Raw genomic sequence first — 22,423 nt, forward strand, 5'->3', positions numbered from 1 at the left:
ATTTATTTACTTTTTTTAATGTGAATTGTCAGATGAGCTACTGTTTTTCTTTATTGTGTCAGCTCTCTACATCATAGAAGTCATATACATAAAATACCTGACAGATCCTTTTGAATGTGTCAGGCAGTACTTTAATATGCTTTTTATGTTAGCTGAAAGACTTAGAAGAAATAAGATGTATTTTGGTATATTTTAGATAATCAACTTTTTAAAAAAGCACAACATTTAAGCAGTTTCTAAAAATCTGTTTTTGGGTATTGGAAGCTTAATCACTGAATTTTATTTGCAAATTTCTATATATAATCTTAATCTTAAATTTAGCTTCAAAGAAGGATGGAATGTTTCTATAGGTTGTACAAAAACTGAATTTGGGACGGGGAAAAAACCTCATGTTTTAGCATCGAACTAATTTCTCCCTTCAGAAGCAGATTTTTATCTGACTTGTCCCCTGTGGGGTTTAAGCCTTTTCTGGACATTCTGCAGAAGTGACTTGCACTTCTCAGAGCTATTGACTTTAGTGTGGCTATTCATGAGCAAAGGTCCAAATAGGCAAAGTACCTTGTAAGCTAAGATTTAACTTGTGTGATAGCTTTTATGGACATGAGCTACCAGCAAACAAGCTTTTTCATAGCACAGTCTGTCTGTCAGATGGACCAAAACTGGCAGTGCACAGATGAATTGAAGTAGGAATGAAGAATTTGTCTTTTAAAATGGGTACTATTAAGGCTGATGAATTTATTAATGAAATGAAAACCATCTTAGTAAAGATGTTGCTGTCCGTGATATTTCAGAATGTAAATTCATGGTGATAAATGATATCTGCCAAGTTAAGGATTAAGACACAGCAGTAGATGCCTTCATTTATGAGGATTGTATCCAGACATGTGGACGTAACATTTTTTCTCTAATTATGACTTTTTAATTGCTTCATTTGTAATGCAATTCTTAATTACACGTCACAGTGAAAAATTAAATTCTGAAGCATTAAATTCATTGTCATAAATGATCAATTCTTCTTGCTTTTATTCTCTATATTTCTTAGCCAGCAACAAATCAAGGACTGTGATTATGGAAAGATTTAACTAAGTGAGTAAAGTTAAGCACACACTTAAGTTTTCCCAGGAGTTAAGGCATGAATATTCAGATTTATGATCAGAAGATTAAATTACTTTGGTAAAAGCAACTGGAGATTTCCCAACATTGGCTCTTAGGTTGTCATCTATTTCTGTGTATATCTAGTGGTGTTGGCTTTAGCACACCACCTCTAAAACAAGGGTTCCTGTTTCATAGGTTGATGGATCACAGCCTTAGTAGTAGTGAATGGTGTATTACAGTACTGAAAAAATGGGCAAAAATTATTTAAAATTGTTTCTCTTATTACCATCAGATAAAGGATTTGTCAGTTTGTCTACTCCGAACGAAACAACATTAGTCATAGATGCTGGAAAAAATCTAAATTTAGTTGTTTATTGTGAGGCATATCCAAAACCCGAAGAACAAGTGTGGATGTATATGAATGAAACATTACAAAATTCATCTGATCATTCTGTCCGCTTCAAGGATTTGGGCAATAACAGGTAATATGAATGACTGTAAGCATGACAGATACTGGAATCTCTCCACAGAAGGTGAAGGTGGAGAGATGCAAAAGAAATACTTTTTCTCCAATCCCAAACGGACTGGGGGAAGAGAAATGGCCAGGCAATGCTTCTGTCACAGATTGGGGTATAGGCTCATTGTGCTTTGTGATTCGTGCCTCCAACTCTTTGGTCCAGGACCACCATTTTTGCTGCTCCGACTGCCATTCAATTGTGGATGGTAACATAAAAGCTCCCTAGTTTGTGCTGTTTATGGTCTTTGTGTTCATTCTGTTGTGCCTGTTGAGTGTATTTCCTAGTACACTTGTTTGTGCTCCAAGGTTGAGTACTTGCTGTGAACCCAGAGTGTGTATGTACCCATAATATATACGTACTGCTCCAAAACTTTTTGGCTCATTTTCTAAGTGGGGTTTTCTTTTTGTGCAAGGGTAAGATTCAGCCCTGTAGGGCTTTAAATATGGTAGAGCTTGGTTTACAACATAAACTGTGACACAAACAATGTGTTTAATTTATATTTGGAATATCTTTAAGTTAACTGCACTGTGTTTGCAACTGTTCTTTCTTACCCTTATGGCTTGTCTATGTGGGGAAGTTACAACATAGTAAATGAAGGTGCAAACTTACAGTAATACAGAGTTAGTCTGGATTGATTCCCTGTTTGGACACTTGTACTCCTCACTGGAGTAGACTATCACACACAAAGATACTTTGGACTGAGTGTCTGTATAGAGAGTTAGCACGGATTAGTGCACTCTGAAGTGATGTGTTATTTTTCTATGCAGTGATTTCTTGCGTAGATAAATCCCCAGTCAGTAATAAGCCTAGCAGTGTTTAATGCCTCCTTCTTTTATAGCTATGTGAATGAGCTTCACCTTACTCGATTAAAAGGAACAGAAGGAGGCATGTACACATTTCTTGCATCCAATTCTGATGCCAACTCCTCTATAACATTTAGCGTCTATGTGAAAAGTAAGTAAAAATGAACAGTCTGAAATATTTCATTATGTGATGATCACATTTTACAAAACATAATGTATGTACAAGATGTCACAATGTAGTTCAGCATATGAGATTTTTATCACAGAGTAAATGCTGTAAAACTAGGTAAATGTCAACATATAAATGCACAGGATACTTTTGCAGGAGCATTTTGTCATGCATGAATTAATTTCTAAGGAATACACCTCCCTAAGCATCCTCATAAGGGAATTCCAGAGGGTAAGCATAAAGCAGCTTTAAAAAATTGATGTGTTTATATTGTGGGGTGGTACCTCAGCACCTGAATAGGTGTCCTCAAAAACCAAGCCTGTCCCATAAGTCTCCAGCAATTTAGGGTGGAGAAGGATATTTTAATAGGGATTAGATATCCAATTTGCATTTTTGGTAGTTGGTTTAAACTCTTATTTGTCAAAAATTAAGTTGTATAAAATGTTTAAAAATCTTTTCAAAGGAATCATTATATCTGTTCATGCACATAGGGATAGATTCTGCTGTACCTATTAGGTGTATAAGTGGACTTCAGCCCCACATGTGATTCTTTTCCATGCTGTTCTATGTCCTTGAAAAGCAGCCAGTTTAAAAGGTGGGTGGGTCTTCCTCTTCCTTGCTGCTTTTTCATGAGTTAATCTGGAGGGTTAAATAAAGGTGTATCACAAAGTAGATACATTGATGAATTTTTAGGGATTTGAACAAGGTGAAATAGAACTGCACATGGGCTCTTAAATCTACTTAGATGCCCCGTAGGTGGAATAGAATCTGGCCCATAGTGGCCTTTACTCATCTGCTACTACATCTGCACAATAATAAGCATCTGCGTGTTTTCAACAAAGGTTTGCATAATTAAGTTATTCCCAGAAAGATCTTACAAAAATGTTTAGATTCAAAATCACATTCTTCAGAACAAATGCTAAACTTCAAAATGTATGAAGAGAAATCTTTAGGGAACTCTTCTCTTCCCAGTGAAACCGTTTTGTAAGAGAACTTCATGCTCAGCAGACATATATTGCCATGTAATGAAGATCCAGTTTTATTAAACTAAAAGCAATAGAGTATTGGAGGGAACTAAGGAGAAAAGAGTTCTCGTTCTCATTTGCATACAACCTGAATTGCAAAGGAAATTACTTGTTCATTTTAAGGTAGCAGTGGAGTGATGATATAATCTTGACAGTCCAGGAAATGTGCAGGAGGCACAGATTTTTGTAAGCGGTATCTTTTATTGGACTGAATGCATGTTGGGAGAAAAGTTGAGGCAAGCTTTCAGGCATAAAGTGCTATTCCTCAGGTCAAAGAAAGAAGCAGACAAGGCTCAGGTAACTAACAAGTAGCACAATGACCCGGTAAAACTCCAGGTGTAAATAAAAACAGTGGGCATTTATACACATATCTTTCTGTCCCATGACACGCCGGAGATCTGCTGCTTTGGAGCAGACTTGATTAATCGAGTCTGCTCCTCATGCAAGCTGACATGCACTGTGCTGTGCCGCGTACATTTGTATAAGCAGTGAAATGTGCATCAGCACACGGAAAATGGCGGCGGTGCACTTTTGAACTAAAGCACCTCCAAAGTGTTTTAGTTCAAAAGTGCACCGCTATTTTCTTTATGCTGACACATTTAGCTGCTTATACAACTGCAAGCATTGCAGTGCCAGGCGCTTTTCAAGGTGCCCAGTGCTGTGGCACTTACACTTGTAAAAAAGCCCCGTCTGCTTAGAGCATGCTTGTCCAACTTATGGCCCGCGTGCCGCCATGCAGCCCTCCAAGCTGTTTTCTGAGGCCCAAGGTGCTGCAACGGGAAATTAAAGTAAACACTGTACTTTTGTTTTTGGAGGGGTGATGTGATACGGCTTCCTGTGAGGTCTTTGAATATGGCTCGCCGGCCCACTGGGTGATAAAAAGTTCATGATCCGGCCCCACATTCAAAAAGTTTGGACACCCCTGGCTTAGAGGAATGGAGCGGGGTTTGTTGACTAAGAGAAAAGAGACATTATCAGGCAGCTAACAAATGAGAGGAATTCGGCATAAAGGATAACCTGATTATTGGAAGAGCAAGAACACTCAAGAGGGAAGAGGGTTGTTACTATTATCTGAGGCATACAGAGAGATTAGTAAGGGTATAAGGTGGATTATAATGAATTATAAAATCAGTGTCTGTGTTTAGTCCTTGTTTTTCAGTGTTCAGTAATCTTATCAGTTGTAGTTCCTAGACCTGCTACCTGTGATGTTTTGTAACTATCCCTTGAGTGTGAGGACTCTGAGGTCAGAAAGGAAGTGGCTGTTCTGTGAAAAGTGTTCTTCTACCTCTGTTTGAATCTCTGCATTCAGTCTTTCTCTTATGATCATTCGTTGTTTTTCTCTAGCTTAAACCACATAATTTCACTGAGGGCATTTGGTGCGCTGGAAGAGGATGCTACAGTCTGGGAGAGACATTGTGGATTTTGATGTTTTTATCTGAGGTGTTGATTTTGGTGGCAGTGGAAATTAATTGACAGGTTTGCGTATATGTTTAAGGCAGGGTTATGTCCCACTTTGTGCTTGCTGATCTTATTCATTAAATAGGATGGAGTGTCAATGGCCGTGTGTAGACAAAATGAGGGGCACGTGTGCACGACACTTTAAAGTGGGCTAAATACTTTCGCACTGCTTTAATGGTGTCGGTGTTTGCATGCCTTAGCAGCATATTGTGCATTAATTACAGCCGCTGTAGCAAATTCAGCAGTGTAACGCACCTTAAATGACTTGGAGTGAAGCACCAGGCTCCGTGCAGCTCAGGGGCTCTGCAGAAAACCCTGCAGGGAGCCTGGCAGCAACTCAGAAAGGCAGGCTCTTGCCCAAAAGAGGGGACACCCCCCGCCTCCAGCAAACCTGATTTTCCTCCCTCCCTCCCTCCCGGAGCCTGCCTATCTGCCTGAGCTGCACAGGTGCCCAATGCTTCCCTCCACAGCTGTGGTGCCCTCCAGGACTGCCTGACCTGGGTGCCTGCGGGAAGGTGCTGCTTGGGGGGGGGGGGGGGGGGGGGAATGCCACTGCCGCAGAGGGAAGCGCCAGCCCCACTGCAACCCAGGGACTGCTTTGCCCACTGGCAGCTCGCCCTCCTCTCCCTGTAGCCGGAGAGGCAGGTAAGTCAGGTGTGTGCATGACACGAGGTTTTAATTGACCCTAAATTGAAGCAGTGTTTTTAAAAACCCACCACTTCAATTTAGGGCCCCCATTTCATCTACACACACCCTTTGATGGTAAAAGCTGTTTCTGGGTTAGTGACAAGTGTCACAAGTGTCTCTGCAGAGCAGAAAAAGTGGTATGCAAGGGCCAGACTGCTTTTTTCATGTGTATGGAATGACTTCTGGTTTTGTGGGTGTGAATGGTGGTCTGTGATTGGTTTGTATGTTGCCATCCCTGGTGTGGACCTTGGTATCTAGAAAGTTTACCCAGCAGGGATACTCCAACAGAGAACTAGACCATCTGAAAATTCACCATAGCCCCCATTCCAGCACCACCACCACCTGCCTGGATCGCAGCCCAGTGCAACCCTGGACCCGCCCTGCTCCATGCAGATATGGGGGCACACCTCCCCCATGCCCTCCTGGACAAGTGGTGGGAGCAGTGGTGGGAGCCACCCCCGACACACCCTCTGGACAAACTGTGGCTCCATCCTGAGCCCACCCCACCCTGGCTGGGCAGCACTTGCCCCAGCCCCTGTCCCACTCCCTCTTTCACTGTGGGGGGCCTTGATGTGCTCCCCCATGCCCCTTCCCTTCCCCCTCCCCTTCCACCACAACAGACTTACCAGCTGGATGCAGCTGTATCGAGTGTTGTAAAGTCAACATAGTCAGACCTTCGAGACGGTGTCAATTTATAAAAGCCATCATGGGCAACTGGTGCCACCTTAGTCAGTGCCTCCCCTGTGACCAGTCCCGCCTACTGGGGTGAGGGGGGGCGACGGCTGATCCTACCAACTGGGGGGAGTGTCCCCCCATGGCCAGTTGCATTGTCCGGGGGGGTGACCCCCTGCACCTGATCTCGCTGCCTGGGGGGGACCCCCATGGCCAATCCCACGACAGCTGATCTCTGCTGCCAATTACTGCAGCTACTTCTGGGGGTGGCTGTGGCCACTTCTGGGAGTGGGTGCTGTGATCGGCTGGCACTTGCAGGGGGGGCACTGGCGCTCCTGCCTACCCCCCAGGCCCATTGCCTAAGCAGCGAGCATGGCCAGTCAGGGGGAGCACCAGCGCTCAGTGTGCCTGTGAACCCCCTACACATCGCCACTGAACATCATAAGTGCCTTTCATTGTAACTCCAAGTCGTAAGTCAAGGACTGCCTTTAATTTCAATGGTAATGCTCCCCATGCATTCCCCGGACCAGCCTCTCCCCAATCTGGGGGATGCGCTGGACAGTGGCTACTCCTCTCCTCTTCTCCTCCCTGCCCCCCAACTGTCCCATCCCCAACCTTTCCCTGATATGCAGGACAGTTATGGGGTAGTGTTCCCTGTGTCTTTGGCAGATGGGTCCCCTTGGGCAGTGGTTCAACTCCTCTGTGATGATCAAGGTGTTTTTGCTTTGAAAGCAACTAAATGAAGGTCTGTACACTAACAATTTCTACCACTAGGCATTCTGTTGCAATATCAGCAGACAGGCAGTTTGAAACATCTTGTTTTTTCATTGATCTACCAGTGGGTTGATCTGTATTGTTTGTCTTCTAACTTCAGAAATGGTAGTTCAGAAAGACTGGGCAATCTTGGATGTTCTTCACCAGCCAGGAAGGGCATGGGAAACAGTCATGTGAGATGGCGCTGTCTTGTAGAACTACTAGAACTTATTCTTGCACAAGTGGCCTACTTCTGAAAGGGAGCCAAAGGAATTGCAAGGAATATATTGTTACTGCCAGTTCTGTGAAACTGATGCTTTTAGATTTGGGACATTATATATATTGTCCATAAGTAGCTTGTCAGTTCCTTACAGCATGTGCACTAAGTAGATGCTCCAGGTTTTGGTTTTTTTAACAGGTGAGTAGTAATTTTTCAAGCTAGAGATTACTATGTGGCTGCAGGAATGATAAAGATGAGAATCTCTCAGCTGCAGCCCACGTAAAAGTAAACAACTTAATTTATCTGGGGATGCCCAGGCTTATGACCTCTAATAATGCAGTTTCCTTCCTTCCTGGTTCAGCTGTTTATATCCAGTTTCTGGACTATTAAAGCAACAGTTTCTTTTCTAAGTAGGGCCCAATCCTGTAAGATAATGTGAGTTTAGAGCATACCTCAAAGGAGGCATGCAGCATTTCCGAAGTGCCATAGCATCAATGCATGGATTGGGACTGCAAACATTGTAGAAACTGTTAGTTTCCTCAGAGATGATTTGTATTGAAGTTTTAAATAACTAAATACAGCATAATAAAACAATTCCAAGTAGTCTCTAGTTTCTGTAAAAGGTGTTAAATAAATCTTTTTTGGCAGTCTTCTGGTTTTGCAAGGGTGACATATATTTGAGCATTGTAGACAATTTTCTTTAAAATGCTGATTTTTAGTTGCATAGTTTTATATAAAGTGTTCATTGTTTAATAATGGAAGACAACGAATAACAATACCTTTTTTATATGATTTGATCTATAAAGTAGCTGCATAACTTTTCATCCCAGTGACTGACGTCAGGATTCTCATCCAATTCTGAATGAGGAATGGCCACTGAAATCAGTTGGAATTCTGCACAGATTGCTGGGGTCCAGTCTTTAATACAGGGGTGGGCAAAATATGGCCTGAGGAGGGTCTTTGGCCACGGTGAGTCCCTCAGTCTCACTTGGCCCAGGCACTGTCTGGCCGTGGCATGTCCTGCCATCCCCTGGGCACACAGCATTGCTGGGGCAGCCCCGAGGCTGGACTGCCTTTCTAGGCAGCACAGGCAGTGGCGGCTCCTGGCTGCTACCGCTGCTGGTCCCAGCCCCACAGTACTAGTGGGGACCCACGCGCACAGCCTCACTCCAGCCCTCCCTGCGCCTCCTCCGGATTTGTCTGCCCTGGCTGAGCAGCAATGGTGGCTAGGCAGAAACTGTTGCTTTGCGCGGGGGGAAAAGTAGCCTTTCCCTCTTGCTCATACACAATCACACACCCCCACATACCCGCGTGCATCTGGGGGGGGACCCAACTCATTGCTACACACACACCCCACCACACACATGCACCCACACCTCCATACACACTTTACACCCACCACCCCACACCCCCCCAGCCAACCGCCCTCCACGCATCCCACAAACCCTCTACCCATTCTCACACACACCCACACATACCCACCCTCCCATATCCACACATACCCCTACACCCTCCCACCCACCCCACATACACACACCCACAGCCCCTCACAAATCCCATACCCCCCCACAGTATACAAGAGTAAGACTTCATTTTGAAGTATTATGCAATCACTTCTATATATGCAACACAAACGCACAAATCAGGACAATATTTTTTAATAAAATTAAAATATGTTATCGTTAATGTTGATTGTTAGTATATAATTTGGTTTCTTTTTTGGTTCCAAGATGGCAAACCCGCTTCCCAAAAGGAGTACTTCTGGGGGCAAGGGGAGGGACTTCCAGTGGCAAAGGTCAGGAATTAGGGTGCATGACTTCCAGTCCCAAGATGGCAACCAGGGGGCAGGGCACCTGTCAAAGGGTGGGGCTACCCCTATGGCCCTCGGTAGCTCACCAAAATTCATTAAGTGGCCCTCCAGCAGAAATAATTGCCCACCCATTCTCTAGTGCATGTGACTCTGACTCAGACAGGGGTGATAGTAAACACTATTTAGTGTTTTACCAGGTTAACTATTATTTATAAGCAGATGGAGGATCATTTCACTTTTACAACAAACCCTAAATGCCCATTTGAAACCAGCTGCCAGAAGATCTGAAATTCCAAAGAATATTTGGCTTGGATTAAAATTAATGCAGCAGAAACATATGTTAATCAAAAATGATGTAGGATTGTTAAATGAAGGCTTTCTTTGCAGTAAATATAATATAAATTACCTTATAAAGGAAGGAGCTATGAAAGCCAAAAATAAAATTATAAATTGAAGATTGATATGTAAAGGGACTAACAAACAAAAAAACAGTTATTCCAGAGCAGCAGATACAGTGTATCTAGCAGTTAGTTAACTTGTTTTTAAACTTATTTTCAAATGTAATGAAAATCAACAAAGTGTTATCAGTTCTGAAAAATGCTACAGAGGGACAAATAGGCACAGCATGAGCACAACATTATAGGTCACATAATGCCAAATTCAGCTTTCACCTTACCATCAGAAAACCCTATTGAAAATGCAGAGTGCACACAAGAGGTCACCATAGTGTCTTAAAGAGACTAATACCAATTTAGAAAACGTAGTTACAGAAAGAAAGTCCTTTCTCTGATAATAATTATAAACAGTGACAGTAAAATATTACCTTTTAGGTATTTATTTTCCTATGTTAATGAGGAAAAGGAGATTTGTAATAAAATTAATTAAATCAACCATGTTAATGTAGGAACAACTTCTTTAAGTCTTGTCTTTTATGCTTGGAATCCACAACAATAAGGGCTGAATAACACTTAATAAACTTAATGAAATTAGAGATTTAAAGCATTTAATGACTGATTATTATTGGAAATAATACATGTACAGAACAATTTAATGAAACGTTAAATAATTAACATGTTATAGCCAAAGAAGTAAGCAACATATAAACATATAGTCATTAAGAGCCTGCCAGATACTGAGGATAATTAGACATTGGAAGTCATAAAACCGACCATAGTACATTATCTCTCAGAGGAAGACCACTTAAAGAGAATCTGGGTCTATACTTGTCAGAGCTGGCCCATGTTTCATCCTATTTACTCCACATTCATTTGAAATAAGATACAAATGATGAGAGAAGCAACCCTCTGCTACAGACCATGCCCCCACTCAGTCTAAAATGAGCTGGAGCACAAATGGGAGTGTCTGTGTGGTAGCTTCACTATTGCACATGACAGAATAGATGCAGCTCTCCACTACCTTAAAATGATACCCCTTCATTCCCATTAGACAGATGACCCTTGAAAGAACTCTGTAGTGGGGAGAGAGGCTACCCCAGAAGAATGAAATTGCTTACGGAAAATTAAAATGGCCCCTTGTCTTTGGGTCCTTTAACCTGCCCTCACAAGGATTCTGTAAAGGAGAAACTGCTGTAACATCAGCAGATTTTAAGTTGTGTAGCTAAATGATGATTTTAAATGGAGACCTTTATTCTGATTTCACTTGGGCCACTTTGTTGCTGCCAAGGTGTGGTGGCATTGTTCAAGATGTCTTGCTGTGACTCCACAGTCTGAGCCATGGCCTGGACTTCTGCCACAGGCTGCCTCTAGTTGCTCCTGTTGCAAATAGTTACCTGGTTAATTAGGCTGGAGAGTCCAAAGCAGTTGGATATGATGCTTGCTCTGTGTGCTGGGCTATAAGAACTGCCATATCTTGATTAGCGTCCTGGATGGCTTGTGTGGACCTTTCACTTTTTTTGACTCCCTATGGTAGTGTAATCCAGATCACGTTCCAGCTCGCTGTCTCATTTTTCTCCCTTTCATGTTAGAGTACTGTTAGAGATTTTACTGAACAGTAAACCTGCACGTTGGTTTGTTTTCCTCCATCCAAAGCCAGAAAGATCTAGGTTCAGGCCTCTCTCCCAGTGTGGTACTTTCCAGTATCTCATGTTTACTTTATTCATAAATTTAATTTAACGCTTTTAATTTCTCCAGTTCTTTTTAGCAATGATTAGTGTTGGATGGTTATGCTGCCTACTTCACACTTTGTATTTCAAAAGAAATGTGTACATCTGGGTCCCAGGCTAACTACTTTTTAAAACATTCTGAATATGGCTTTTTTGTGTCACAACCCAAGGGTGTGATTTTGTTTGTGCGCGCTTCGGCACTGCTAAATTATTTCCTGCCACTAGGAGCTTTCTTTGCAGGGTGCATTTCTTAGTTGCAAAGAGAAATGCACGGTGCAAAGGAGTTCCCGCCACCCGCGTGCAAATTTGTGTCCCACTATTGGCCAGTTCTAAATTATTCCCACGTGGCGGCTAGCGATTGGCTTGCTAGCCGTATAAGAGGCTTGAACGGTTTCTGCCCAAGCTGGAGAACTCTGAGGAGAACCCCGCAAGGGAGGACTCCACAACCATCTGGAGGAGGAGAACTTCACGTCTTGTGAAGATCTCTAAGCGCTGCGGAACCTATCGAACCCAGCGCAGGCTATAGGGGTCTGATCAACCTCTGGCCTCTCCCCGTCGCCGAACGGTCCCTTGACGAACCCCTTCCCTGCGCGCAAGTTCCACGGAGCCTAGCAAACTTCGTGTGAGTGTATCCAGAGCTCTCTGCTTCGAGGAGTTTTCTTCGGTTGACGCGACGGGCTCGCGTGTTTAGAGCCTTCAACCGGATTGGGCTAGAGGTTTGCGTGGAAGGAACTCTTGTCCGCCTCTCTTCTTTTCTGTCTGTAACCGCAACCCAAGCAAGTTTTCCTGCCTGCACCGCGACCATCTTCGGTGTAAGTAAAATCATCTTTAATCAACCGCTAAGCGTCCGTGCCTAATTCTAGCCCGCTGGCCTGCATTCCCCGACCCGGCGTGTCCGGGCTGCTGGCCACAGCCCGCCGCGCGCAAGCCCCCGAGGGCCTCGGACCACTCCCGGCCCGCACATTTTGCAGTTGAATTTAAAAAGAATACTTGCATCTCTTCCATGAATTCCCCTGTTGTTCAAGATGTGCACGACCAGAATGTCTACACTGAATGAGCAATGTTGCCAGTCTTTCTTAGCACTTTGTTTGATGCTTTGCATCAAACACTACATGCAAATTTAGATGGAAGAAATTCCTGTTATATGACTCGTTAGTTGGTGGTACATGATTGAAGACATGCATATGTGTGATTGTCTCCAATTCAGTCAACAAGTACATTACGCAGTGAAAATATTGGTACAAACAAGTTATAGTATGCAAATCTTAACTGGTGTAGATCAGTATCTTCATTAGAGTCAGCATAGCTTGATAAATTTACAACACACTAGAATCTGATCCTAGCTGTAAAAAATAACACATTAGTAAAGATCTTTCCATTTTTTATCTGTAAATCGATCAGTGCCTTTAAAGATTAGATTTAATCTTTCATCAATCTCTATTTCAGATATTGGAGAGGAATGGTGATAAATAAGCCTTTTAATCCAGGTTCTCCATCAAATGAATCTTTATGAAGTGTTCCAGAAAAGTTTCTCAAAACTCTTATAGGCAGTCCCCCTTCCTAAAAAAAATGCTAAGATCAATCTAAATTCAATTTTATTGCTATGTTCTCCTTTAGTGCTTGCATAATCTTTAAACAAACAACAGAAATGTTGTTGTTTCTTGATTTAATAAAACAAACTATAGCATCATAGGAAATAGAAAAAACTCACTAAAATGTTTGTTGACGTAACAAGTCAACTGTGGCTTGCGTTTTAGAGTTGTTCTATATTCCTTTAAAAATTAAGTTTGTCTCGTAAATTCAGAAGCTTTTAAAAACAAGCTTTGCACACCTTAAAATCCCAATAATAAAGTATTTGTATATCGCTGTTAACTGTTGTATGTCATCTATCCATTTAGCCAGTTGCCTTCAATATTTGCATTTAATTTTCTCAGTAACCCATTACAAGCTGCTTCTACTGTATTTGCTGTGATCTTGAGAGCTTGCAGGGAAGTTCAGTGTATAATAAATCCCTACTTTTGGGTCATACAAATAAATACTGGTATATTTTGCTAAAGTTCCTTTCCTGGCTATGATATTTTATACAGACAGATATAGTACAAGCATGGTTTGGCAGATACACTCAGAAAATCATGAAAAAGTAGTGTTCTCCCTGCATGCCAGTTAGGTGATCAGCAGAAAAACTGAAATTTCATTAGTGTTCAAAACATGGAAAGCATTTGTATGTGTGTTACACTCTGAATTTCTCTGTTTTTGCTGTGATTTTAAATTCTTGCAGAAACCAAGAACATGACAAAGGTAAAGATACTTAAAATCTAACCCAGAAAGTCAATATAAACTTTTAAGTTGAGTATATTTTCATAGGTTGTCAATGCTAAAGTGATATAATTGGTGAAATATGGTAATTCAGACCCTGATTCTGCAAACGTTCATGTGCATAACTTTATGTACATTAGTCCCATGGTAATTAAATGTAGTTTTGGGTAAGCTTAGGACCTGAATTAAAATGTAATGGGAATGCAGGTTACATATTGACCTGAAGCATAACGGTTCACTTTGATTTGTTACAGCAAAACCAGAGATTCTTTCTTCAGACAGGCTCAGTAATGGCATGCTCCAGTGTGTGGCAGCTGGCTTCCCAGCCCCTACAGTAGAGTGGTATTTTTGTCCAGGAATTGAGCAGAGGTAAGTGAGAAGACAATAACATAAATCTTTCCTTGGGCCTCTCACTTAATAGTCAAACAATAGGAAGCTGAAATAAGTTGGTTGAGAATGTAGTCAAATACAGGCAACCCCCGCTTAACACTGTTAATTGGTTCCGGAAAAACCAAGCGTTAAGTGGAACCGCGCTAAGCGAAACCCATTTCCCCATAGGAATGAATGTAAATAGAGATAATTAGTTACTGCCACTTCTTGCTGCAGCTTCCTTGTTTTTTCAGGTCTATATCATTGGTTTGGTTGCAGTGCTTACTCAGTGAAGGATATTCAGTGTATATTACAGAGTAGACCAGTGCTAGGGACCCTTTCTGGCTGTGGGCCAGAATGATGCATTTTGGGTCAGAGGCAGGTGTTAGGAGCTGTCTGCCTCCAATGCATCTCTCTGCAGTGGCACAAAGAAAATGCCCGCACTTGAACACCCTGACTCTGAATACCCCTGAAGCCCCATGGACTGTACATTGCCAATCCTTGGAGTAGACAGCAAGGGCCAGTATAACTCTGCTGTTAGCTAATGAGCTTTGAAGGCACTGTAGCCATTTACACTAAACAGAATATGTCCCTCACTGTGAAACTTTGCAGAATGGCAACTTCAGAACAGCTGCTGGATATGGCTATTATATGTTGTATTTATTATATAGTAACACAATTTTCCAGGACACAGGATAATTGGATTTCCGTGTATACACAGCATGTTACATGGTAAATATGGCTGAAGTCATTATGAAAAAAAAATTAACTTCTTCTAAAGTAATTACCATGCTTTTTCTAAGGTGACTATAAAGTTACAATTTAGCTACAGTAGTTGTGAAGCACTTTTTAACATGTCCCTCACTTCTTCCTCTGCCACAGATGTAATACTAGCAAAGCACGTATTTCCTAAATTAATGATTTTTCTCAGGCCTCAGAAGTCTTTGGCACAGATCCTATTCCACCTCTGAGTGGAATCTTTCTCTTCATTGTGATCTTGTTTCACTCAGCACAGGAGCCACAAAGGTGTTAAGGTGCCTAGGTTTCTTATGCTGCTTCCATTTTTTTTTTTTGAAAGATCCCTAAATAACTATAGATTTGGATTACTGAGCTTGTTTGAATGGATTGCTGAAATCTAGAGTGACCATGTAGATGTCTATCCCCATCTCACCTTGGTTGTGATCCATTTCCATCGTGCATCTGCATTAGTTCCTGATTCCTCAGAGAGAAAAAAACCATGCAGAACAACTGAAGCTCTGATTATGTTTGCAGTATAGTTGTAAAGCACTGACCATTTTTCCCTATTAGTGGTTAGAGTACTTGCCCAGGAAGCAGGAGAGAGAAGTTCTAGATCAACTTCCTCTGAGGGAATTTGCATTGCTTACAAGTGGTGTCAATCTGGAGTAGTGTAATAGCAAGTAATGACATTTTTCTCAATTATGCTTTTGTAAAGAGGACTGATTCTGGCTTAGTGGAGTTGCATCAGTGGCCTGCAGAATACAGGGTGATCTGAAGAAAGTAACAGCAAAATCTAGCTTTCCCACTCTATCCAGCTGTATAGGTGGCTGTGTGTTGAGTGGGGTTTCAAATAAAGTGTGATATCAGGACAGATTTGACAGTGGAGAGAGTAAGCTTGTGTCCTATAAGATAGGGCTAGAGAATGCTGAATATTTTACAAAAATATGAGGTTTATTTTTTCTGTCTGAAAGGTCAAGGACCTTGAGGTTTATATCTGCCAGTCTCCAAGGTTTTCTTTTCCTCTCTCCAAACACTGGTGTACATTCCTTCTGGTTAAGGAGTCTCTGTAAAGTATTGTAACAGGCTTTTTCTACATGAAGTACTGTAGTTGAGACTTATTATTTGAAGGCTTTCCAAATAGTATAGTAATGGGCATCTATTATAGCCCCACTAGAAGAGAGTTTCAAGCACGTAGAGCACCATGGAAAGAACCCTATTCTCTGGTCCTAGTGCTGTTTGTGCATTTTTCCTAGTGGCTAATGCACATGCAGTATTGGATCCAGGGACTGTTCTCCTTCCCAGGGCAGTATTAACCTTCCTGTACCACAGACTGGCTCCTTCCTGCTTGTTCTCCTTCTGGCCTCTTGGCTCTTACCCTCTTTGATGTTCAGTGTCCCCATTTCAGCACTGCCTTGTCAGTGAAGAAGTGCTGAAGGCACTGTTGGAATGTGTGACATCTGGGTTTGAAGCCCCCTTAATAGAAGTTGGGTCTCCCACATCATGGGCTATTGGACTAATGATGAGTACCACCATGTTTCAAACAGTTGTGGGTTGCATTTAATTTACCAACTATTGTTTCAGGAGCTGATCACAACAATTATGCATCTCCATAGCAAAATAGAATTACAGTGGAGTTTAAATTGAGTTAGAGGCCTCTGTGGTCATCCTGGATTGCATCCAAGCATGCACCATAGGACAGGTTTAGCCACATATGGTAAAAATGGAGATGCATGAGGAATTTAAACATCTTACCAGGATTCAGGCTGTTGTACAGGATGAAGTAGAATTTCCTTTGGTGACTCAGATGCCTGAAAAGTGCATAAGTGCCAATCAGACATAGTAGTAAAATAGAATTTGGATGCATCTACACATGCTTTTACACGCGCCTAAACTTTTAACGCGCAACACCTAATGTGCATTAATATAATTTAGGCGCATGTCTATATGTGCATATGCTAAGGAGCATTAACACGGTGTGTGGACTGACTTGGGACTAAAGTTAGTCCCAAATCAGTCAACTTACACAGCATTAATGTGCCTTAGCGTGTCTACAGGTGTGATCAGGTACTTTAGCTATTCGTGCCTAAATTTGATACCTGCTTTTGCAGGTATCAAATTTAGGTGCCAATAGCCTAAAATTGCCATTTTTAAGGTTCATTAAAGGCACGCATGTGTAGACTCATACCTTTAATGCGCCTTAAAAATTGCTAATGTGCCTTAAATTCGCATGAATAGACACGCCTTTTGTTCTTAGACACCTAGAGGTGGAATAGGATCTAGGTCATGTTTTTTCCTTACCTGTGGTACCACTATTACTCCTAAAATAAGCGTACTTGCTTCATATAGTAGGGGAAGTATAAAGAGCAAAATCCTCAGCTCAGTTCTTCAGTGGAGTTGTATCAACTTATGCTACCTGAAGATCTGGTTGTAAATATTTAACTGTACCATAGAAGGAAGTTTAGATAATGAGGACTTTACTCCAAATATCCATAAGAAAGTAATTGCCATCATTGTTCCTAGCAGGTGTTTTGATCCACCAACTATAACTTCATTTGATGCGAAGATCAGTTCTAAAAACTCATCGAGCCCATCATTTGGTTGGGTAGTAGTTGAAAGTACCATTGATGTCAGCTCATTCAAAAACAATGGCACTGTATCATGCAAGGCTTCCAATGATGTTGCAAGGAGTTCTGCAAACTATTTCAACTTTGCAGTCAAAGGTAATGACTGAAGTGAATTTTAAAATTGCATAAAATGCTATTAAGATGATGGGATGGTTCAGCTCTTTTCATCACAGCAATTATTATAGGACCCATATATGAAATGCATTGCCTGTGTATTTCAAGCTTTTCTACCATAATAATTTTTTCTGGTATAGAGGCTGAGTATATGATAATACAGGCCAATTGCCCATCATGAATGACAGATTTCAACGGAGCATTTACATGGCCGGCCCTGCCCCTGCCCATTCTGTTGCCCCTCACTGCCAAGCCACAGCCCCCCCAGCTGTGCTGCTGCCCTTCCCTCCCACCCCACTGATCCCAGCCCTGCCAGTTCCCCCCTCACTTAACAAACTGCAGTACCCTGCCATCTGGGGCCCTGATGGCACCCTCACTCCCGAACCCCCATCCCTGCTGGTGCCCCTCACTTGTGCCCCACACCCTCAAGCCCCAGCCCCCTTGCCCTGCAGCTGCACCTCACTCCCAACCCACTGACCCCAGCCCTGCCAGTGCCCCTCACTTGCCAAACTGCAGTACCCTGCCCCCCTGGGCCCTGATGGTGCCCCACACTCCTGACCCACAGCCCCTTGGTGCTGCCAGTGACCCACATTCCCAGCCCACAAGCCCCAGCTCCCATGCCTCTCACTGCTGACCCCCAGCCTTACCAGAGGGACCCCAGCTGTCCCCGTCCTGCCCGGGCAGGAGTGCAGCAGCGGCAACAGCGGAGTGTGTCCAGCCCCAGCGTGGACTGGAGGGAAGAGGAGGGGAGGTTTGTGGCTTCCCCACCCTGGGACAAGGCTGCAGTGCCCTGCAGGCAGCCTGGCCACAGCCCCTTCCCCTTCCTTTCTGCCCTCCCCGGGCAGCAGGTCCTGGCCGCTCAGCCCCTCCAAGCGTCGGCGCCTGCGCTGCTGCTTGGCCACAGAGCTCCTTGCTGCCCCCTGCCCCTTTCCCCCCACTGGAGAACAGGCAACCCTCCCCTCCCTCCTGCTTGTCTCAACTGCAGCCCCCCACTCCCCCTGTGCTGACCAAATGTCTGTTTTTTTCCTGTGCTTCGGGGGTGGGAGAGGGGGAGATGATTGGAGTCAGCAACGAGCACCGTATGGGTCTGCGTGCCTTCGCAGCTGCAGGATGGTCCATAAGTGCTCCCTGCTGCCTGCAATCACCCTCCCCCTGCTCCCACCCCTGGAGCAAAGGGAAATCCTGGAGAATCTGCCCAGACAGCAATCAGAGGGCTTAAAAAGAGTGGGGACATGTCTGGGGAAACCCAGACATATAGTTACCCTATCTTGGTGGTGCATGTACACTTGAGCAAAAGCGTTATGGACAGACGGACAGACTAAGCCCTTTATTATATTAGATAGTAAACTACATTTTCTGCCTATAAAAAGATTAATAGTAATTCTTAAATGCTTGACTCTTTATTATAACCTTTCAGAAGTTTAAAACTGGGGTCTGTTAGCTAACAACATTTATTCTAATATAGAGACAGTATTGTTTAATGAAGAGCATCCCAGCTTGAAAACTTGGCTTCTGTTTCTGGATCTGTCACTGAATTGCTGCATAATGTTGTACAGACAACTTCACCTTGCTTGTCCATTTGCGACCTTTCCTGTCTGTTCAGGACACAAGCTCTTTCAGGGAGGGGCTGACATCTACTCTATGTTTGGATGGTGCCTAGCATACTGGGGCCCTCACTTGGAACCTTTAAGTGCTACTGTAATAAAAATATTGAAGAAAAATAATATTCCATAAATACACTGGTTAGAAAGTACCACTGACTCTTGGCTTCCATAACAGCACAGGAGAAACTGTGGTTTTGTAAAAGCAGAAACAGCAAAAGATGTAACATTTGCAACATGCATATATTCTTGATTGATTTATTTTTTGCAAAAAACAAATGTTTTGCTGTTATTTTGCTTGCAACACGTGTTGTAGAGAGCATATCGGCCACTGGCTAAATTAAGAAACCAGGATTCTTAGGAAAATGTTGCATTACAAGCTTTGCCTTGAAACAAATTTGATTCAGATCCTATTTTTAAAACTACACATAACAGGAAGAATCTCAGTGGCCTACAGTAGAACTTTTTACTGCTATGTAGGAACCCTGAGTTTAATTTATTTTAATTTAATCTTTCCTAAACGAATAGGACTAAAAATGGTAAAGAAACAAATGACTCGGATTCAAGGCAAAAAATTACCTCAAGGTTGCTCTACAGTAGCACCTCATGCCACCAACCACAACCAGTGGTTTTTCACACCTCTGTCCATTCAAAGTGGTGGTGGTTTTGATGCTCCACCTCCAGGAGAAAGGGGATGCATAAATCCCGTGGGCTTGAGTACAATGAATATTCCCAAGGGAATAAAATTTGACATTTGATTAACCTTTAAATGTTGGATTTCTTGCTCGGTGTTTAAACAAAATTTCCTTTGTCTTTTTCTAGAACAAACCAACACACATACCCTTTTTACTCCTTTACTGATAGGGTTTGGAGTAGGAGCAGGACTGATGTGCATCATAGTAGTGATTCTTGTGTACAAATATCTCCAGGTAAAATCAGATGTGTACACTCATTTTACTGGATCATTTTGTGAGAGGTTTTGTGGTGAGATGGTAATTCTTTTTCTTTTTTCTTCCCCTTCCCCCAGAAACCCAAATATGAAGTTCAGTGGAAAGTTGTGGAAGAAATAAATGGAAACAACTATGTTTATATAGACCCAACACAGCTTCCTTATGACCACAAGTGGGAATTTCCTAGAAATCGACTAAGTTTTGGTTAGTTCAAATTTATTTGCCTGAGTGAGTGTATAATATGTATTTTTCAAACACTGTAAAATGAGAACATGTCAAGCATGGTGACTGCCGTCAATAAAATGTAAATAGTCAGCTGTAGAAGAATAGACATGTCTACACCGTAAAATTGCTGTGCCCAGCAGCAGCCCCGCTCAATCATCTTGTGTTGTTCTGGCAGGTTGCTTCTTACACTGGAAGTAGTGTAGCTGTTTGCCTGCATCCTGCCTACAGAGCTGCTGCCTGGACTTGGCTATATTTTTTCTGGCTTAGGAGGCAACCCATCAGGAGCAATACATCTGATTTGAGGGCATCCGTACCAGGCTCATTAAGTTTGTTGTGCCGGCATGACCAATGAATGCTAACTTTGCATGCAATTTGAAGAAATTATTTCTTGCCTTCAAGTAGTTCTTGTTAAAGTAGGCTTAAGTGGATTCATTTATCTAGCACTGTGGGGTTTTTAAAACATAAAGAGAACCATGGAAAACTTTTCAAGATTGTAATAAACTATTTTGTCTGGCATTAATTAGGTAAAACTCTTGGTGCTGGAGCTTTTGGAAAAGTCGTTGAGGCTACTGCATATGGCCTGTTTAAATCTGATGCTGCAATGACAGTAGCAGTAAAAATGCTCAAGCGTAAGTTTTTGCTATGTAGTTAGTGGTTTTTTTCTAACTTCTCTTAGATGTTTAGATGCTTAATTTGCTGAACAATATGTTTCTCATTTCAGCAAGTGCCCATTTAACGGAAAGAGAAGCCTTAATGTCTGAATTGAAAGTTCTGAGTTACCTTGGTAACCACATTAATATCGTGAATCTTCTTGGAGCTTGCACTATTGGAGGTAGAGTTAGCAACCAAATTATTGATGTTTTAAAACTTCCGTATTGTCAGAAGAAGAGACCTGGTGACTCCTTAGTGGTGTTAAGTACCAGGACTAGAACGCTGAAATCAGATTCCTGCTCAGCAGTAACTTTTAAATGTCTCTTCTGAGATTTCTATTCCTGATTTTAGTCAATGTTTGAAAAAAGGTAACTGTTCATAGAAATAAAGGTTGGTTTTTTTGTTGACATGGCCTACTGCTTTCATGAACATCATTGGATTAGTACATATAATATTTTCTTCATAACAAACCTTTTCCTCACAAAATGTGTGGTATACATTGTTTTCAGTAACATTAGCTTTCAAAAATAAGACAAATGTTAAAATTGGTTATCCATTAGTGCCTATGGTAGAACTGGCACAGGTAACTACTACATTTCTGAAATAATCTATTGAAACTTCAAAAAAAATTGTTAATGAAATGCTGAAGTTATCAGCCCTAAACACATATCAGACAAAGATGTGGAAAAGGAAGGATCTCTAAGCAAGCAAATTGTGTACGTTGCACACCCTGAACATTTGCACCATATTTACTTGAATCCAAGACAAGTTGTTTTTTTCCCCCCCCTTTCAACATGGAGGGGGGGCAGAGCCCCTTGTCTCGAATTCAGGGTGGCGGGAGCAGGAGGCTGCTGTGATTCTGGCTCTGGCCTTAACCCCATATCGGGGCCATAGTCAGTGCTGCAGCAGCCACCTGCCCCCCACCTGCTCCCCAGAACTTCTCTCCCCTCTCTCCTCCCCCCTTCCCTGCTGCTCAGTGTCAGGCCAGCCCTGGCTCCATTCCCTCCTGGAAATGCATCAAGTACATGGAACAGGTTGGGGAAGAGGCTGTGTGGGGCAACAGGAGCTGTGGTTGGCAGAGGTTGTTGGGGGCAGGTGTGGGGAAGAGACTACAAGGGGCAAGTGACAGGGGCACAGGCACCATGGGAAGGGGGACACTGCAAGGAGTGAAAAGGGTCAAGTAGGCTGCCTGCCCCCCTCACCACCCCCCCCGAACTACATGCCTCCTACCGCTGCTTTCCCCACTGCAGCAGTGAGAGTGACACATTTAAGATGATCCTGTGATAATTAGATTCTATACATCGAAAATTATAAATTTATTTAAATTTATAAATGTTCCACATATGACTCCCCAGGTATCTCTCCACTTTCATCCCCCTTCTCTCTCTCCCCGCCCCAGCCTGTCTCTCACCCATTGACTTCTCAGTCTACATTTTCACTGACTACCTGTCTTGTACGCATACCAGCCCAGCCTATGGCTAATTTTCTTTTTTTTCCCTCCCA

At 42.6% G+C, this 22,423-nt stretch overlaps 1 protein-coding gene across 3 annotated transcripts in view; it reads left to right on the plus strand.

The window, feature by feature from the left end:
- Positions 1-22,423, plus strand: part of KIT (KIT proto-oncogene receptor tyrosine kinase) — a 73,499-nt gene that overhangs the window by 34,065 nt on the left and 17,011 nt on the right. Inside the window, exons 6-13 of one of the 3 annotated variants that reach the window (XM_014517663.2) lie at positions 1,388-1,577; positions 2,452-2,567; positions 13,903-14,017; positions 17,276-17,475; positions 19,917-20,023; positions 20,122-20,248; positions 20,794-20,898; positions 20,991-21,101. In XM_014517663.2, the coding sequence (XP_014373149.1) occupies positions 1,388-1,577; positions 2,452-2,567; positions 13,903-14,017; positions 17,276-17,475; positions 19,917-20,023; positions 20,122-20,248; positions 20,794-20,898; positions 20,991-21,101 (1,071 nt within the window). The remainder of the gene's footprint in view (positions 1-1,387; positions 1,578-2,451; positions 2,568-13,902; positions 14,018-17,275; positions 17,476-19,916; positions 20,024-20,121; positions 20,249-20,793; positions 20,899-20,990; positions 21,102-22,423) is intronic. The other 2 variants (XM_006019020.3, XM_006019021.3) reach the window with 2 other exon arrangements.

This window comes from Alligator sinensis, unplaced genomic scaffold (genome assembly GCF_000455745.1).
Source record: "Alligator sinensis unplaced genomic scaffold, ASM45574v1 scaffold134_1, whole genome shotgun sequence".
In the NCBI taxonomy this organism is placed as follows: domain Eukaryota; kingdom Metazoa; phylum Chordata; order Crocodylia; family Alligatoridae; genus Alligator; species Alligator sinensis.